The sequence below is a fragment of the Microcaecilia unicolor genome, chromosome 7 (genome assembly GCF_901765095.1).
Source record: "Microcaecilia unicolor chromosome 7, aMicUni1.1, whole genome shotgun sequence".
NCBI lineage: Eukaryota > Metazoa > Chordata > Amphibia > Gymnophiona > Siphonopidae > Microcaecilia > Microcaecilia unicolor.
The window spans coordinates 302536084-302555515 of NC_044037.1; the positions used below are offsets into that span (position 1 = coordinate 302536084).

The 19432-nt window shown below is 45.5% G+C and overlaps 1 protein-coding gene across 1 annotated transcript in view; it reads left to right on the forward strand.

Moving 5' to 3' along the window:
• LOC115473985 (probable hydrolase PNKD) overlaps positions 1-19432 on the forward strand; it is a 152127-nt gene that overhangs the window by 119015 nt on the left and 13680 nt on the right. The window contains exons 4-5 of the mRNA XM_030209227.1: positions 1183-1241; positions 14656-14748. Coding sequence (XP_030065087.1) covers positions 1183-1241; positions 14656-14748 — 152 coding nt within the window. The remainder of the gene's footprint in view (positions 1-1182; positions 1242-14655; positions 14749-19432) is intronic.

The following is a 19432-nucleotide window of genomic DNA, read 5'->3' on the forward strand; positions in this document are numbered from 1 at the left end:
GTCTTTCTTCTATGTGCAGTGCTGCGTACGCTATAAAAATGCTAAATAGTAGTAGTAGTTGGCGGCGGGAGGGGGGTCGAGAGGGTTGTAGGCGGGGGGGGCAAAGTTGTTGTTGGTGGTGGCGGCGGCGGGAGGGGGGGGTCGGCAATGGCGTGGGGGGTTGGCGACGCCGGGGAGGGGCTGAAATGTGCCCCCTCACCTCGGGCTCTGGACCCCCCTCCCGCCGAAGTCTGGCTACGCCCCTTCTCCCAGACCATCATTGTAGTGCGTTTGGTATCACCTAATCTTCCTTCCTTTTGTTTTGTTTTATTTCTGGTTTATTTTGATTTATTACCTTTAAAGTGGACTAACACAACACTCTCACTACTTTATTTCTAGGGTGGTGATACACAGGGGGCAAAACATATAGAACCCTGTAAATGATATGCAGAGCTCCACAGTGGCGTAGCCAAGAATTTTGAACAGGGGATGCGTCTCACTTCATTTCCCTCCCTTCTGCCACATCTCTCCCTTCCCAGCCACACAATTCTTTCCCTCTACCCTCCCCCCCCCCCCCCCCCCCCCGTGCTTTAAAATCACATCCAGTCCGCCCTGGGAGCGGCAGTAGTACTGATAGGCTTGATGTGGCCTGCACTGGGACTTTCTCTCTGAACCGTTCTGCCCTCCAGAAAACAGGATGTTGCATCAGAAGGGGCGGGACGGTTCAGAGAGAAAGTCCCTGTGCAGGCCGCAGGCAGGCTATGAGTACCATTGGCGCTGCCCGGGCGAAGATTGGAGGTGGTTTTAAGGCACGGGGGTGGGGGAGGGAGAGAATTGTGAGAGCTTTGCAGGGTCGGGGAAGGGAGGGACTGACAGGTGGTGCGTACATAACACACTCATCTTGAATGGATACACCACCGGAGCTCCAGTACTTAGACCCTCGTCCTTATACCTGCCCTATGGCTGGCATAAGTGCTTCCGCCAAAGTTATGTGACCTCTCGTGCGGGAAAGCAGGTGCTACATTCCTTCACAGAATAGGTTCCCGTCCCCTGGAGAGGGGAGAGAGTGCACAGATTTACAGTTAGGATTCTGGGGAGGGGGGCTGACCCCCACTCTTTTATTTACACACCTATACACACACATAAACACAAACACCCCTCCCCTTTTCTAACCATGTGACTTCTCTTGTTTTTCTCAAACAGATGTCTCTAGAGGAGGAGGGGGTGACCCTGGAGGCTATTCTCTGCACCCACAAACACTGGTAAGCCTGGGCACTTGTATTCTGGGGTCTCAAGGAGGGGACCCCACAGGGATAATAATTTATTGGGGGAGGGAGGAGGGAGGCACGCTCTGTTAATCAGGAGGTCCTAGCCAAAGGAGTACTATTTACTCCAGTTCTGGTAGCTTCACTGCTTCAGCAGGGCTGGCGTGTGTGGTGCTTTCTACAGATCCAGGATTCAATTCTGTAACTTGCACCTCTAGTTAGGTTAATCTCATGCACTCAGTGCCAGCTCTGTAATGTAATCAGGGTGCCAAGGGGCCATTGTTGAAAACTAGTGTAAATGGTGTGACCATTTACGCCAGGGACCCTCCGACGTGCGCCATGCAATACGCACTATAAATTGCACACATGAGTTGCAGGCACGCCCATGCCCCTCCCATGCTCCGCCCTCCTTGCAGTTATGGGTTATAGCAATTGTCATATAGGATAGTTCATGTTGCACTTACACGAGCAAATGCTGGTTTTCTGTTCACTTACACTCTCATGGCATGTGTACCTGCTCACACCCAGTTCTAGACTGCTTTGGGGGTGGAGGAGTGACATACTCACTCATGCAGTGCACAGTAACACCTGGCGCAGAGATGATATGAGAAACATGCATGTCCACCTCCCCATGCGTTCTTGACGTGTGTCGTATAGTTCCCCGACTCTGGTGGCATTTCATCTTCTCTGCCCCCCCCCCCCCCCAAACGAAACGACTTTCAACTTTCACCCAAAGTCGCAGTGAAAGCACCAACAAATAGGCAGGCTCGACTCCGTCCTTCGCTTCCCTGCCCTCTCTGCGTCCCGGACTCCCGCCTTCCTCTGACGTCATTTCCTTTCGGGCGGGCGGGACGCTGAGAGGGCAGGGAAGCGAAGGACGGAGTCGAGCCTGCCTGTTTGTTGGTGCTTTTACTGGTGCTAGTTCGCCGCTGCAAGCCTGAGCTCATTGACTTGGCGGTAAGCTCTCACGCGCTAACTGGGTGGTAAGCGTCAGCGTGCATAAATTGCCGATTACCGCCGGGTGCCAAAAATGGAATTACCGCCTGGGGCACGTGGAAGCCTGGCGGTAGTTCCAATTTGACATGTGTTGGACACGCATAGGTACCTATGTGCTGTAGTAAAATTGTCCTTATACTTCTAAGTCTTGTTACAAGTGTAGGTAAAACAGCTTTGGTGCTAAATTTGTGGCCTAAAGCCAGATTGGGATTCATGCAGAATTGAATGGTGCGATAAATATTCCATTAGTTGTTGAGCTACCAAACCTTCCGTGGTCTTGGTCAATAGTGGAATTGAAGCAACTTAGAAACCTCATTTCTTTTAGCCGTGTTAGGAATAGGTGTAAATACAATGTTCCCTTTATCAGCCGGGAAATGACCTACGGAAAACATGAAAACTAAGGGTCCAGTGCACAAAGGCATCGGTAGAATTTAGCAAACAGCAACCGATGCACAAAGGGGATCGCATGCAAATGAGCTGCCCCCTTTGTGCATCGAGTCCGAGCTGTGAAATGCATTTGACAGCTCTGATACACCGGACCCCAACCCCACCCTGAGTGAGTCCACAGAAGGAAGAAGACGTCATTTGGTAAAATCTCGTTTTTTTTCCACTCCCCCGCGCAGCCGTCGCCATTCACTCAAAACACAGCAAGCAAACCTGTGAGTTGCTGCTGCTGCCTGCATCCACGTTGTCGTTCTTTATTGGTCCATCTTTAGTCTACTACTCTTAACACTGTTTTTGTTGGGTAGGCGTGTGCCTTACAAGATGGAGGAAAGAAGGAAGGGAGGGAGGGAGGGAGAAAGGGCTGGCTTGATATCTCATACATATTCATTATGGTTATTCCCAAAAAAAGCCAGCTCTTTTCCCCTTCCTTCCTCCATATTAGCATATTTATTTGCATATATACAGTGGTGGAAATAAGTATTTGATCCCTTGCTGATTTTGTAAGTTTGCCCACTGACAAAGACATGAGCAGCCCATAATTGAAGGGTAGGTTATTGGTAACAGTGAGAGATAGCACATCACAAATTAAATCCGGAAAATCACATTGTGGAAAGTATATGAATTTATTTGCATTCTGCAGAGGGAAATAAGTATTTAATCCCTCTGGCAAACAAGACCTAATACTTGGTGGCAAAACCCTTGTTGGCAAGCACAGCGGTCAGACGTCTTCTGTAGTTGATGATGAGGTTTGCACACATGTCAGGAGGAATTTTGGTCCACTCCTCTTTGCAGATCATCTCTAAATCATTAAGAGTTCTGGGCTGTCGCTTGGCAACTCGCAGCTTCAGCTCCCTCCATAAGTTTTCAATGGGATTAAGGTCTGGTGACTGGCTAGGCCACTCCATGACCCTAATGTGCTTCTTCCTGAGCCACTCCTTTGTTGCCTTGGCTGTATGTTTTGGGTCATTGTCGTGCTGGAAGACCCAGCCACGACCCATTTTTAAGGCCCTGGCGGAGGGAAGGAGGTTGTCACTCAGAATTGTACGGTACATGGCCCCATCCATTCTCCCATTGATGCGGTGAAGTAGTCCTGTGCCCTTAGCAGAGAAACACCCCCAAAACATAACATTTCCACCTCCATGCTTGACAGTGGGGACGGTGTTCTTTGGGTCATAGGCAGCATTTCTCTTCCTCCAAACACGGCGAGTTGAGTTCATGCCAAAGAGCTCAATTTTTGTCTCATCTGACCACAGCACCTTCTCCCAATCACTCTCGGCATCATCCAGGTGTTCACTGGCAAACTTCAGACGGGCCGTCACATGTGCCTTCCGGAGCAGGGGGACCTTGCGGGCACTGCAGGATTGCAATCCGTTATGTCGTAATGTGTTACCAATGGTTTTCGTGGTGACAGTGGTCCCAGCTGCCTTGAGATCATTGACAAGTTCCCCCCTTGTAGTTGTAGGCTGATTTCTAACCTTCCTCATGATCAAGGATACCCCACGAGGTGAGATTTTGCGTGGAGCCCCAGATCTTTGTCGATTGACAGTCATTTTGTACTTCTTCCATTTTCTTACTATGGCACCAACAGTTGTCTCCTTCTCGCCCAGCGTCTTACTGATGGTTTTGTAGCCCATTCCAGCCTTGTGCAGGTGTATGATCTTGTCCCTGACATCCTTAGACAGCTCCTTGCTCTTGGCCATTTTGTAGAGGTTAGAGTCTGACTGATTCACTGAGTCTGTGGACAGGTGTCTTTCATACAGGTGACCATTGCCGACAGCTGTCTGTCATGCAGGTAACGAGTTGATTTGGAGCATCTACCTGGTCTGTAGGGGCCAGATCTCTTACTGGTTGGTGGGGGATCAAATACTTATTTCCCTCTGCAGAATGCAAATAAATTCATATACTTTCCACAATGTGATTTTCCGGATTTAATTTGTGATGTGCTATCTCTCACTGTTACCAATAACCTACCCTTCAATTATGGGCTGCTCATGTCTTTGTCAGTGGGCAAACTTACAAAATCAGCAAGGGATCAAATACTTATTTCCACCACTGTATATATATATATGCAAATGAATATGCAAATATGCTCCGCCCCATCCTTTGCCCCACCCCCCAAATGAAACAGTCAAACTACGCCCATGCCCTTATCTCTTGTTTGTCCTAATTAGATTGTAAGCTCTGTCGAGCAGGGACTGTCTCTTCATGTTCAAGTGTACAGCGCTGCGTACGTCTAGTAGCGCTTTAGAAATTATAGTAGTGATCTCAAATAGTAGCAACATTCCATGTAGAACCCTAAAGAGTAGCAAGATTCCATATAGAATTCCAAAGAGTAGCAAGGTTCCATTCAGAATCTGAAATAGTAGCAGCATTCCAGTCAGAATCTCAAATAGTAGCAACATTCCATGTAGAACCCTAAAGAGTAGCAAGATTCCATATAGAATTCCAAAGAGTAGCAACATTCCATGTAGAACCCTAAAGAGTAGCAAGATTCCATATAGAATTCCAAAGAGTAGCAAGATTCCAGTCAGAATCTCTGTCAAGCAGGGACTGTCTCTTCAAGTTCAAGTGTACAGCGCTGCGTACATCTAGTAGCGCTTTAGAAATTATAAGTAGTAGTAGTTAAGAAGTCCGAGCTCTTCAGCCTGGAGAAGAGACAGCAGAGGGGGGTATGATAGAGGTCTACAAAACCCAAACGGAGCGGAGCATGGAAATGCTGTGCTGCAGATCTGAATGGCGTTAAGGAGGCAGTGCCAATATGGCAGCAAGAAGTGAAGGGGAGGGGACAGCTTTGGCAGAGAGAAGGGAAGGGGAGGTGCTTGGATGCCTTACATCACTGTGAAACGTTGATGGCTTAGAGCTGCACATGCCCACGCAGCCTCTGTCATGCCAACATGTGACATCATCTGGAGCAGCTGTACTGGCAAACAAAGTGGTTCCTTATGTAAAGCATGAATACACCACAGCACAGACAGCTGAAGAGTGGATCTTCATCACAGTCCCATAGTGGCATCACACTGATAACAGTAAAGCATGAATACAGCACGGATAGCTGCAGAGCAAATCTTCATCACAGCCCCATGCAGGTGTCACCCTAATAAACAAAAGCATGAATGCAGCACAGACAACTAAACAGAGAACTTTTAGGAAGGAAATGTTTTCAACTAGGGATAATCCCACTGCTGGTCCTTGTGATCTTGGGCAAGTCACTTAACCCTCCATTGCCTCAGGTACAAACTTAGATTGTGAGCCGTCCTGGGAACAGAAATATCCAGAGTATCTGAATGTAACTCAGCTAGCTGCTGCTGAAAAAGGTGTGAGTAAATAAATTAAAATATAAATAAATAAACAAGATGAGTTCTTGGAGGTAGTAACTGGCTGGCTGAAAAATATTTTGCAGCTAGGGCTGCTGTTTTCTGAGAAGGGGAAGGCGTGTCCAGCCTCTGCAGTCACTTGGTCCATGCTTTGTGCCAGCTTCCTCTAATCTCTTCATGCCAGAGAGAGGGCCAGGGCAGCCGCAAGGAGGAGACTTCACCCCCCCCCCCCCAATGTCCTCAGAGAAAGGGCTTGGGGGTTTTATCTTTTGTGGTTGGGTCTTGCAGTTGGCGGTTTTCTGCAGGATGCTTGTGCTCTAAGCATGTGAGAGCTGGCAGGGACCAAATGGCTTTTATCTGGAGCAATGACACAGCATCCCCCTGCCAGTTCCTCTCTAGCCACACAAACCAGTACAGCCAGTTTGAAAGGAGAGCCACCTGCTCCCCCTGCTGGCCACATTCAGCCAAATACTGGAGAGCAATCAGATTCGTGACTCAAAGCTGGGAGAAATGTCTGCATGAAGGAGTCCTTTTTACTAAGCTGCGGTAAAAAGTGACCTGTGGTAGTGTGAGTGCGTGAAACTGGCGTACGCTGGGCCATTTTTTTTACCGCGGCTAGGAAAAAGAGCTTTTTTAATGGGGGCAGTAAATGGCCGCGTGGTAAAATTAAAAGTGGCACATGGCTATTTACTACCTGAGCCCTTACCGAGGCCGCCGAGAGGGGGGGGGGGAGCAGGGGGGAGAAAATTCCCCGTGCCTGGGCCTCCAAGGGGGGCCCGGCGCCACAGTCCCCGGTCTTACCCACCTGCCCTCAGCTACGTCAACAGCCCCCCTCCGTCTGCCACCGGTCCCCCTGCATTCAAATCACAGCGCCTCATTGACCTTCCAGCCAGAAACACCACAAGATCAACACGCACATACCTAAACCTCCATCACCCAAGCTTCAAAAGAATTAAATTATTTATTATTATTATTTATTGCATTTGTACCCCACATTTTCCCACCTATTTGCAGGCTCAATGTGGCTTACAGAGTGTTGTTATGACAAAGTCATGACAGGATATTGGATACAATCAAAAGTGTGCAGAAGATGGATGAGGAATTAGAGAAGATGGTATTAGGATAGTTTAGGAGGTGATTTGTGTCTTTATGGGTTCTTTTTGTAGGCTCTGTTGAAGAGATGTGTCTTCAGGGATTTGCGAAAGTTGCTTAGATTGTCCATAGTTTTTAGGGCTGGGGGTAACCCATTCCATATCTGTGTACTTCTGTAGGAGAAGGTAGTGGTGTATGCCTGCTTATATTTAAGTCCTTTACAGCTGAGGAAGTTCAGATTGAGGAATTTGCGGGCTGATCTCTTGGCATTTCTGGGCGGTAGGTCCACAAGGTTGAACATGTACAGTGGGGCATCTGCATGAATGATCTTGTGTACGATTGTGCAGATCTTGAATTCGATACGTTCCTTGAGTGGAAGCCAGTGAAGTATCTCTCTTAAGGGTTTCGCACTTTCGTATTTGGTCTTTCCAAATATGAGTCTGGCTGCAGTATTTTGGGCTGTTTGGAGTTTCTTAATAGTCTGTTCTTTGCAGCCAGCATACAGAGTGTTACAGTAATCCAGGTGACTAATTACCATAGATTGTACCAAGGTACGGAAAATGTTTCTCGGGAAGAAAGGCTTAACTCTTTTGAGTTTTCACATCGAGTAGAACATCTTTTTTGTCGTGTTCTTCACGTGGGTATCGAGAGTGAGGTTTCGGTCGATGGTAACTCCAAGAATCTTCAGGTTTTCTGATATAGGAAGGGTGCAGTATGGTGTGGTTATAGAGGAGTAATTGTTTGTGTTGTATTGAAAAGTGAGTACTAGGCATTGAGTTTTTTCTGTGTTGAGTTTTAGCTGGAATGAATCTGCCCAGCTATGCAAGGTTCTGAAGCTTTGGTTGATCTCGTTGGTGATTTCGTTTAGATTGTGTTTGAACGGGATGTAGATCGTGACATCGTCTGCATATATGTAAGGGTTAAGGTTTTGATCAGCTAAAAGTTTGGCTAGAGGTATCATCATTAGGTTGAAGATGGTTGGTGAGAGGGAGGATCCTTGAGGAACTCTGCATTCTGGTATCCATGGAGGTGATCTTTCGGCGTCTGTTATTACTTGGTAGGATCTGGTGGTGAGGAACCCCTCGAACCAATTGAGGACTGGGCCTCCAACTCCGAAGTATTCTAGTATATGAAGTAGTATTCCATGATCAACCATGTCGAAGGCGCTTGACATGTCAAATTGTAATACGAGTATGTTCTTACCAGTAGCAATTGTTTTTTTGAATGAGTTCATTGCCGCCACTAGTAAAGTTTCGGTGCTATGATTTGATCGAAATCCTGATTGTGACTCATGTAGAATTGAGTATTTAGTTAGATAATCAGTGAATTGTTTCGTAACTATGCCCTCCATTATTTTGGTTATGAGCGGAATAGATGCAACTGGTCGATAATTAGTTAGGTCCATTGTGCTTTTCTTAGCGTCTTTTTGCAGAGGAGTACAACCTATGTATCCAGCTTCTCCTTTATAAGCACGCAACTATGGAACGCACTACCAAACACCTTGAAAACAACACACGACCTATCAAACTTTCGGAAATCACTAAAAACTAACTTATTTAAAAAGGCATATCCTGATGACCCAACTTAAATGCCTCGATCCCGCAACACAACGAAACTAAGACTCGAACTGATCACAATTCAACCCTTCCTCCTTATTCCCTGATGTGTTTATCCTACACGAACCTTCTACATTGTCACTCTGTATCTGCTATACCGGAACTGGCGATCACCATCACGGTTATTATGTAAGCCACATTGAGCCTGCAAATAGGTGGGAAAATGTGGGATACAAATGTAACAAATAAATAAATAAATTTGTTGTGGATGAAGAACTTGAGGATTATAACTCCTGAAAAAAGGAAGAAAGGGTAACCCAAAATATTCTAAGTAGTAGATGTTACAGCAGCAGAAGGGAATTTTCTTTTTAATTCTTTATTTATCTTTTTAACATTCATAATATATACTTATGAGTGATAATACACCAAACTGAAATTAAACATTCAAATAAAATAAGCAAATATACAATGCACAGTATTATTCCAAACTAACGACCACAAGTTAAGGTAATCGATGAAAGACATAGAAATAAATCTCCATACTTAAACATTAAGCACACAAATAGTTAAATCAAAAAGAACAGCTTAATTCCAGCGGGTAACTCTAATCTGCTATACAGTGTTGCACATGTGATTAAACTTGTACATCAACCTCTTCTCTGCTTAATAAAAAGTCTTCCAATTGTTTTGGGTCAAAAAATTGAAATTGCTTAGACTGAAATTTTATTCTACACACACATGGAAATCTTAAGAGAAAATCTGCTCCTATAGCAGTTACACGAGGACATAAGGATAAGAACCTCCTACGTCTCTGTTGAATCTCATGAGCCAGGTCAGGAAAAACTCTAATCTTTGAACCCAAAAATCGGGAGTCCAAATGTCTCAGAGAGAGTCTAAGGACAGTGTCCCTGTCCATCTCCATTGCAAAAGTTACCAAAAGTGTAGGGGAATTTTCTTTTCCCCCTACACATCTCTTGATTCTTGTGCGATGTAGCTACCAAGAGAGTAGTTTAGGAGATTTATTAGCACCTTCAAAAAAAGGAACTTTTGGTTATATCCATATAATAAGCTATTCTTTCAGTCTCAAGGGCTGCTGTCTGATGTTTAACCTTTAACATTTCTGGAAAAACATGTTTATTTTTACTGCGGGTATAGTTGGAATCTAACTCAGTAAGGAAGCACGAAGGCGATCCAAGCGTTCTCTCACTTGTCACTTACGTTATATTTGTTTATTAATATTTATTTAACATTATAAGATTAACTTGCAAGTTGCAATACAAAGAAAAATCGTACTAAGAAAAATTATACATTATTAAATGATTATATGCTCTCTTTCTTAGACCACAATAATGAGAGGAAAAAAGGGGGAGGGGTATATTAGATGAGGAGATCAAGTTTAAAGAAAAAGAGAACATTAAAGAATATGTCTAGCCTGAAGTTTCCATCTTTTTCAATTATTTAATCAGTTAACATTCATACATAGAGTCTATTTGGTCACTTTTTTCGTCTCCAGAAAAGTTCGAAGTTGTTCTGGCTCGAAAAATACATATTTATTGCCCATGAATCTTATAAGGCATTTACACGGATATGCTAATAAGAATGACGCTCCTAAAGCCTTAGTCTCTTCCCTGAGAGCCAGAAACATTTTCCTTCTATCTTGTGTTATCTTAGTAACATCCGGGTATATCCATATTCTAGAACCACAAAAAATCTTTGACGAATTCTTAAAGTATAACTTCAAAACTGAGCTTAAATCCTGTTCAAATACAAACGATACTATTAAAGTTCGACGTATTTTCACTTCCAATATTGATTCTTCAAGTAAAGCTGAAATATCTTGAATTCCCAATTCAGGATCATTAACTGAAGGCAAACACTCAGTAAACTCAGGTCCCTTTCCCGCTTGTAAAGGCAAAGGAAGATAATAAACTTTGTTTAATGGAGGAATAGCCGCGGAGGGATATTGAAGAATACCTACTAAATATTTTTTGAAAGAATATCATCGGAAAATTCAAGATTCTTAAGTTTAAACGTCTGTTAAAGTTTTCTATGTGTTCACTTTTTCGAGATGTAATAATTTTGTCTTTAACCAAGGCTTCGGAAGTTGATTTGAAATTTGAAACCTCTGATTGCAGTTGTGAAACTTGGTTAAATGATTCTTGTTTAACTTTATCTGTAGTCAAAGTTAAAAGTTCATTCGTGATTCGTGAGTACTGCAACTCTGAGATAGATTGTCCCAAACTTGCGCCACCAAGACCCTGAAGCAGTTTTTTCGAAACGCTGGCCACTGTTGGCTTGGTGTGGCAGAAGGGGACGAGATCTAATCTCCAGCGTGAAAGATAAGTGTTCTTTCAATAACTAACAAGTTTTTTGGAGGTTTTTTCTGAGCCTATGATGAACAGAGGATAGCTTTTGCATCCGTTTAAGCTCCGATAGACGTTACCTTAGTCTAGGGGCTCTGTGAGGCTCTTTTTCCTCCTCCTTCAGATGGTGGATTGTTTAAGATATAGGCAATACCATTCATCGTATCATTTCCATTTCAGTGGGAAGAAGTGTATTGTGTAAACAGATTATTTGAAAAGATTTTTCCACATCCTATGAGTTAATGTAAAGTTAAAAGTTCAACATTACTCACAAGGAGAGACGTATCTTGGGCTGCCTTAGTAACTGTTGTAGTCAATGCTTGTATCGCTGTCCAAATAGGCTCTAATGTAGCCACCACGGGAGTCTTTAACTCCGCGTTCACCTCCTCTGCGGTTTGGGGTAAAGATCTGCCGACCAAGGCTTTGAGGACACCGACTTCCGATTCCTCTAGGCTTTCCTCTAAACCTCTCAAGTTCCTTGCAGGACATGGTGGTGGATTCGGTCCCTAGTAGTGCCGTTGCTCCTCTGTCAGCTCTGACATCAGGGCTCAACAATCCAGTATCTGGTGGAAGACTTGCTGCATATCTGTGGAGGGTTTGTCGGATCGGGGACGAAGTTCTGGTCAGCGGCAGTCGACCTTTCACCGCCCCTTTCCTCTTAGTGTACAACATATAGTAAAAAGTATGTAGAAAAGGTAAAAAAGGATGAACCACAAATTCTCTCCAAACGAACGCCACACAAGTCAGGCCGCCATCTTGATTCCTCCCCCACAGCTGGTATTTAAAAAACCCCTATGTGCCCACCTTATTGATAACCATCCCCTCCATTTTAATTAAACTGTCAAAAATCTTGACATCACCTTCAAATCTCGCTTTTCATTTAAGCCTCACATAGATTCCATTCTCTGTACCGCTTTGTTTGCCCTTCACTACATCTGTCCAGTCTGCTCTCTCCTTCTGAGCTTAATCATCACTCGCCTTGATTATTGCAGTTCACTCTTCGTTGGTCTGCCGCTCTACACCCTTAAACATCTCCAACTTGTGCAATCTACTGCTATTTGCCAACTTCACAAATCTAAACCTTTTGATCATATACACTGGCTTCCCATGACCTCATGAATACAATTTATGTTTCAATCATTTTTATTAAGCAGTTATAATGACACTTAGAACATGTTGAGAGCTTTTACAGAAAAGAAATTTGTCTTCAAGGGCCATTTCACTCTTGTCACTGATTATTGGCTTCACCTGTTTATCCTGTGTGTTCTTCCCCGTGCCCTCTGTTCCCTTGACTCGGGTCAGCTTGCGCTCCCATCCCTGTCTGTCCTTCATCTCGAAACTATTTGCGTTTCTGCCATTAGCCTTGCTGGACCCAAATTCTGGAACTCCCTTCCGTCTGGAACCCTTTTACACAAATTTCAAGACTGCACTCAAAACACATCTATTCGCCCTGGCCTTCCCTAAAATCTAAGCTGCTTTTTTTTTTTCCTCTTAGCCTTCCCAGAATCCCTCTTCCCTTCCATCTCTGCTCTCCCTCCCTTTCCTTCTCTTCTCATTTATCGTTTTGTATTGTAAACCACATAGAAACTAGCAATGGCCCTTGCAGTATATCAAGTTATTATTATTATTTATTTTATTTCTTTATTTGGATTTTGCTCACCCCTTTTTTCAGCAGTAGCTCAAGGTGAGTTACATTCAGGTACTCTGGATATTTCTCTGTCCCAGGAGGGCTCACAATCTAAGTTTGTACCTGAGGCAATAGAGGGTTAAGTGACTTGCCGAAGATCACAAGGAGCAGCAGTGGGATTTGAACTGGCCACCTCTGGATTGCAAGACTGGTGTTCTAGCCACTCCTCCACTAGCAACAGTCCATCTGGAATCTCAAATAGTACCAGCATTCCATGTAGAATCTTCAATAGTAGCAACAGAATCTCAAATAGTACCAGCATTCCATGTAGAATCTCAAGTATTTATTTAGATTTTGCTCACACCTCTTTCAGTAGTAGCTCAAGGTGAGTTACATTCAGGTACTCTGGATATTTCTCTGTCCCAGGAGGGCTCACAATCTAAGTTTGTACCTGAGGCAATGGAGGGTTAAGTGACTTGCCCAAGATCACAAGGAGCAGTGGTGGGATTTGAACTGGCCACCTCTGGATTGCAAGACCGTGCTCTAACCACTAGGCCACTCCTCCACTAGCAACATTCCATCTAGAATCTCAAATAGTAGCAACATTCCGGAATCTCAAAAAGTGGCAACATTCCATGTAGAATCTTCAATAGTAGCAACAGAATCTCAAATAGTACCAGCATTCCATGTAGAATCTCAAATATTTATTTAGATTTTGCTCACCTTTTTCAGTAGTAGCTCAAGGTGAGTTACATTCAGGTACTCTGGATATTTCTCTGACCCAGGAGGGCTCACAATCTAAGTTTGTACCTGAGGCAATGGAGGGTTAAGTTATTGTAAATAAATAAATTATAAGCAGGTACTTTCTCTGTGCCTACTGGGTTCACAATCTACATTTTGTACCTGGGGTTATGGAGGGTCAAGTGACTTACCCAAGGTCACAAGGAGCTGCAGTGGAAATTGATCCTAGTTCCCCCAGGTTTCAGCCCACTGTACTAGCTTTCAGTACTCCTCCAAGTAGCTGAGGGTAGTGTGTGGGTCACTCCCCCCCCCCCCCCTTATCCATTCAGTCTGCTCTCATACTGCTCCCTGCTTTGTCCTTTCCTTTTTTCTCCTCCTCGCCTCCCTTTTGCATTCCCCCAGGCTTCCCACTTCTCTCTCTCTGTTGCCACCAGGGATCTGAAGTTAAATTGTATAAAGTGTGCATGATTTGCACGGTTAAAGCCAGGGCTGGTGGTGACCAGCCATATTACCGACAGGTGTCTTCTTTAGGGTCAAGGTACCAAAGTCACCACTGGAACTAACAGAAGCTCCATTAGCTTTAGATGTCACGTGTGAGGAACAGGTTGACTCTCAGTAAAAGTACTGATCATCAGTATGATAGAAAGATTTGTCTATAAAATTTGTGTCATGAGCAGTGGGCTTGTGTCTGCAGAGCTGGTGGTTGGGAGGCGGGGCTAGTGCTGGGCAGACTTATACGGTCTGTGCCAGAGCCGGTGGTGGGAGGCAGGGATAGTGCTGGGCAGACTTATACGGTCTGTGCCAGAGCTGGTGGTGGGAGGTGGGACTGGTAGTTGGGAGGCGAGGATAGTGCTGGGCAGACTTATACAGTCTGTGCCAGAGCTGGTGGTGGGAGGTGGGGTTGGTGGTTGGGAGGCGGGGATAGGGCTGGCCAGACTTATACGGTCTGTGCACTGAAGAGGACAGTACAAATAAAAAAGTAGCACATATGAATTTATCTTCTTGGGCAGACTGGATAGACCGTGCAGGTCTTTTTCTGCTGTCATCTACTATGTTACTATGTATGTTACAGTGTTATGAGCTCATGTTCTGCGAGGGTGCAGTACTTTAGTGGGTGCAAAGCAGCGGCTGTAAAACACGTTTCTGTAGAAGAAAATGAGGCTGAGCGTGGAAATTAGGAGTAGTTTTAGTAAAAGAACACTGTCCAGCGTGGACATCTCTAGTGTGGAGTGTCCGTCAGGTGCAGATTTAATTCATGCAGGTTTTTGCTGTTTCCAGGGATCACAGTGGAGGGAACAAAGCCTTAAAGCGGTTGTACAAGTCCTGCCGGGTGTACGGAAGCTCCTGCGACAGCATCCCGGAGCTCACAGAGTAAGTACGTGTGAGATAAGAGTGGTGTCGCCCTGTGAATGACATGTACTCATTTCTTGTCGTACTGTCGTGCTTTTTGACCTAGGGTATCCCGCTGTCCCCTGCACGTTACTGGGTCTTTAGGATGTATGCCGTTTACTTTCATGGCACGCATCCTGTAGTCACTCAGAAATAGCACACGGGGGTTGGTCATGTGGCCTCGTGAGAAAAGTTTGAGTGACATCCTTCAGCCACAGTGTCACCAAAGGATTCCTGCCCATCCAAGGCATTTTGATTCCATTGAAATCTGTTTGCAAATTTTTTTGTTTGTTTGTTACATTTGTACCCCACGCTTTCCCACTCATGGCAGGCTCAATGCGGCTTACATGGGGCAATGGAGGGTTAAGTGACTTGCCCAGAGTCCCACTAGCAACATTCCATGTAGAAGTCGGCCCTTGCAGATCACCAATGTGGCCGCGCAGGCTTCTGCTTCTGTGAGTCTGACGTCCTGCACGTACGTGCAGGACGTCAGACTCACAGAAACAGAAGCCTGTGCAGCTTTCTACATGGAATATTGCTAGTGGAATAGCAACATTCCATGTAGAATCTCCAATAGTAGCAACATTCCATGTAGAATCTCCAATAGTATCTATTTTATTTTGTTACATTTGTACCCCGCGTTTTCCCACTCATGGCAGGCTCAATGCGGCTTACATGGGGCAATGGCGAGTTAAGTGACTTGCCCAGAGTACCACTAGCAACATTCCATGTAGAAGTCGGCCTTTGCAGATCACCAATGTGGCCGCGCAGGCTTCTACATGGAATGTTGCTAGTGGAATAGCAACATTCCATGTAGAATCTCCAATAGTAGCAACATTCCATGTAGAATCTCCAATAGTATCTATTTTATTTTTGTTACATTTGTACCCTGCGCTTTCCCACTCATGGCAGGCTCAATGCGGCTTACATGGGGCAATGGAGGGTTAAGTGACTTGCCCAGAGTCCCACTAGCAACATTCCATGTAGAAGTCGGCCCTTGCAGATCACCAATGTGGCCGCGCAGGCTTCTGCTTCTGTGAGTCTGACGTCCTGCACGTACGTGCAGGACATCAGACTCACAGAAACAGAAGCCTGTGCAGCTTTCTACATGGAATGTTGCTAGTGGAATAGCAACATTCCATGTAGAATCTCCAATAGTAGCAACATTCCATGTAGAATCTCCAATAGTATCTTTTATTTTTGTTACATTTGTACCCTGCGCTTTCCCACTCATGGCAGGCTCAATGCGGCTTACATGGGGCAATGGAGGGTTAAGTGACTTGCCCAGAGTCACAAGGAGCTGCCTGTGCCTGAAGTGGGAATCGAACTCAGTTCCCCGGGACCAAAGTCCACCACCCTAACCACTAGGCCACTCCTCCACTGATTTAAGGCACGCTATAAATCCCAAAGTAAGTGGACATGTTGAGGATGGTCTTGTAATCTTGCAGGGGATCTGCAGGTACTGAATATGCGTGCAGTCTATATGTGTGACTACCACAGTGTGAGCATTCCTCTGTGCTTTGTGTACCTGTGGCTGCTCTAGTGCAAATATCCCTCGTGTGCATTCCATATGCTGCTTCTGTAAGTGAGTGCTGTGGTGCGAGCATCCTTTCTCATTGTGGATCTAAACATGGCATTACTTGATAGAAATTAAAAAAAAAAATAGCCACATTGAGTCAGACCAGAAGGTCCATCTGGCCTCTTTTCCAACATTCTGTTTCCAACAGTGTCCAATCCAGGTTACAAGTATCTGGCAGAATCCCAGAGAGTGGCAGGATTCTATATTACCAATCCCAGAGATAAGTAGTGGCTTCCCTCAGGCAGTGGCGTAGCCACAGGTGGGCCGGGGCCCACCCACTTACGGCTCAGGCCCACCCAACAGTACCACACATTTAGCGGTAGCTGGTGGGGATCTCAAGCTCTGCCAGCTGAAGACTTCCTCCTGATGGTAACGAAAACGCAACTCTCCACAATACCGGCACCTGCGCATGCTCAGTTTTCAGCGCATGCCTGCTGCAGACTGCCAAGGTGGAAAGAAGTGTTTTCCCACCAGCTGAGATATTTTTTTTTTGGGGGGGGGGGGGGGAGAACACTTGGTGCCCACCCAATTCTTGCCTAGGCCCACCCAAAATCTGTTGCCTGGCTACGCCCCTGCCCTCAGGTCTACCTTAATAACGGTTATGGACTTCCCTCCAGGAACTTGTCCAAAGCTTTTTTAAACCCAGCTACATTAACTCCTTTTACCACATCCTCCAGCAATGAGTTCCAGAAGAGAACTTACCAATCTCCTGCCCCTCCTTCCCTTTCACAGGCTGTTTAGTCATATAGAGGCCTCCCTCCTTGCAGCCGGTCACTCCATTTTAGCTCCGCATAGCTGTCTTAGATTATAAGCTTCAAGAAACAGAGGCTGTCTATTATGTGTGTGATATTGTCTGTACTGAATTTGTCTTATAATTGGAGTTTTGTATTGTAAACTATGTAATGCTTTCACTAGCAATATTATCATTGTAACATAGTAACATAGTAGATGACGGCAGAAAAAGACCTGCACGGTTCATCCAGTCTGCCCAACAAGATAACTCATATTTGCTGCTTTTTGTGTATACCCTACTTTGATTTGTACCTGTGCTCTTTAGGGCACAGACCGTATAAGTCTGCCCAGCACTATCCCCGCCTCCCAACCACCAGCCCCACCTCCCAACCACCGGCTCTGGCACAGGCACAGACCGTATAAGTCTGCCCAGCACTATCCTCACCTCCCCACCACCAGCCCTGCCTCCCAACCACCGGCTCTGGCACAGACCGTACAAGTCTGTCCAGCACTGTCCCCGCCTCCCAACCACCAGTCCCGCTTCCCACCACCGGCTCTGGCACAGACCATATAAGTCTGCCCAGCCCTATCCCCGCCTCCCAACCACCAGCCCCGCCTCCCAACCACTAGTCCCGCCTCCCACCACCGGCTCTGGAACAGACCGTATAAGTCTGCCCAGCACTATCCCCGCCTCCCAACCACCAGTCCCGCCTCCCGATCTTGACTAAGCTCCTGAGGATCCATTCCTTCAGCACAGGATTCCTTTATGCTTATCCCACGCATGTTTGAATTCCGTTACCGTTTTCATTTCCACCACCTCCCGCGGGAGGGCATTCCAAGCATCCACTACTCTCTCCGTGAAAAAATACTTCCTGACATTGAATAAATTACATCACGTTCCATGTGTGTCTGTGCGTGTATGCCTGCTAGTGCTGTTCAAATGTGTTTTCAGTGCTGTCATGCAAGCATAACTGCATGCTGTATATGTGAGTGCTGTAGTGTGAGCACCTCTCCATGCTGTGTGTAGATATGAGTACTATAGTGCAAGCACCTTTTCGTGCTGTGTGTAAATGTGAGTACTATAGTGTGAGCACCTCTCCGTGCTGCATGTAAATGTGAGTACTACAGTGCGAGCACCTCTCCGTGCTGCATGTAAATGTGAGTTCTATAGTGTGAGCACCTCTCCATACTATGTGTAAATGTGAGTACTATAGTGCGAGCACCTCTCCGTGCTGTGTGTAAATGTGAGTACTATAGTGCGAGCACCTCTCCATGCTGCGTGTAAATGTGAGTACTACAGTGTGAGCACATCTCCGTGCTACGTGTTAATGTGAGTACTATAGTGCAAGCACCTCTCCGTGCTGTGTGTAAATGTGAGTACTGTACTGTGTGTGCATATCCAACACAGTGAATAGAGGCCTCAGCTCTCTCTGAACTGAGGTTATTGTCTACAGTTAAGGCTATGATCCCCATCCCGCATGACTTCCCCTGTTGCCATCTTTCTGCCCTGCTGTGTGGCAATCAGCCAATCATATACCAGGGCAGATATGGACGGTTTGGTGGCTTGAATTTCTCTGCAGCTCCCTGACACCAAATAGGAAGAAAGTTCAATCCCCCTCCTTAAGAGGGCTGCAGCTCTTTTCTAGGCCTCTCTGCCCCTGGTGAATGGCCGTGGTCGCCTTCTTGTTTTTCTGCTTCTTTTCTTGTAGCTTCTCAGCTATCTGAAATTAATCTTGTGACATCTATGTCCTTTTGTCATTAGCAAACTCAGAGAATAATTAGCACGTCTCGCTTTTTCACCTGAGAGGCTGCTGATGTAAAGGATGTGAAAATCCACAAGAAATATGTGAAAATCAATCGTGAGAAATTTCAGTTGTTACCATATTATGTGAGTGGAATACTGACTGTGAAGCACAGAATAGAATGTGCTGTGAGAAATGTCCTCCGGGTCTCGCAGATATGAACAGAAAGGTTTTATACCCAAAGAAATATATTTGTCAAATAATTGTTATTCGTTACAGTGACGAGAGGCAGGATAATGGTATGAGTGAAGCAAGGGAAGACTGAATACCAAAGGAGAGACTCCAATGGTGGGGCAGGGAAGAGAGTGGGAAAGTGAGAATTAATACAGAAAAGTGTTTGATGTATGTTTGTGTCAGTGGAGTGCTGACAGATAGAGCAAAGACTGAATAAAATGATACCCGGAGAGGGTTGGATTTTAGTAGGATTCAGACATCAAAGCACTAATTTTCAATAGCTAGATATTGTCACACTGATGTACAGCTCTGTGTACACAGCGTTGCCTCTTGTCTACCTAGGTGAAGGAGGGCCAAGCCTCTGCAGTGAACTGACACA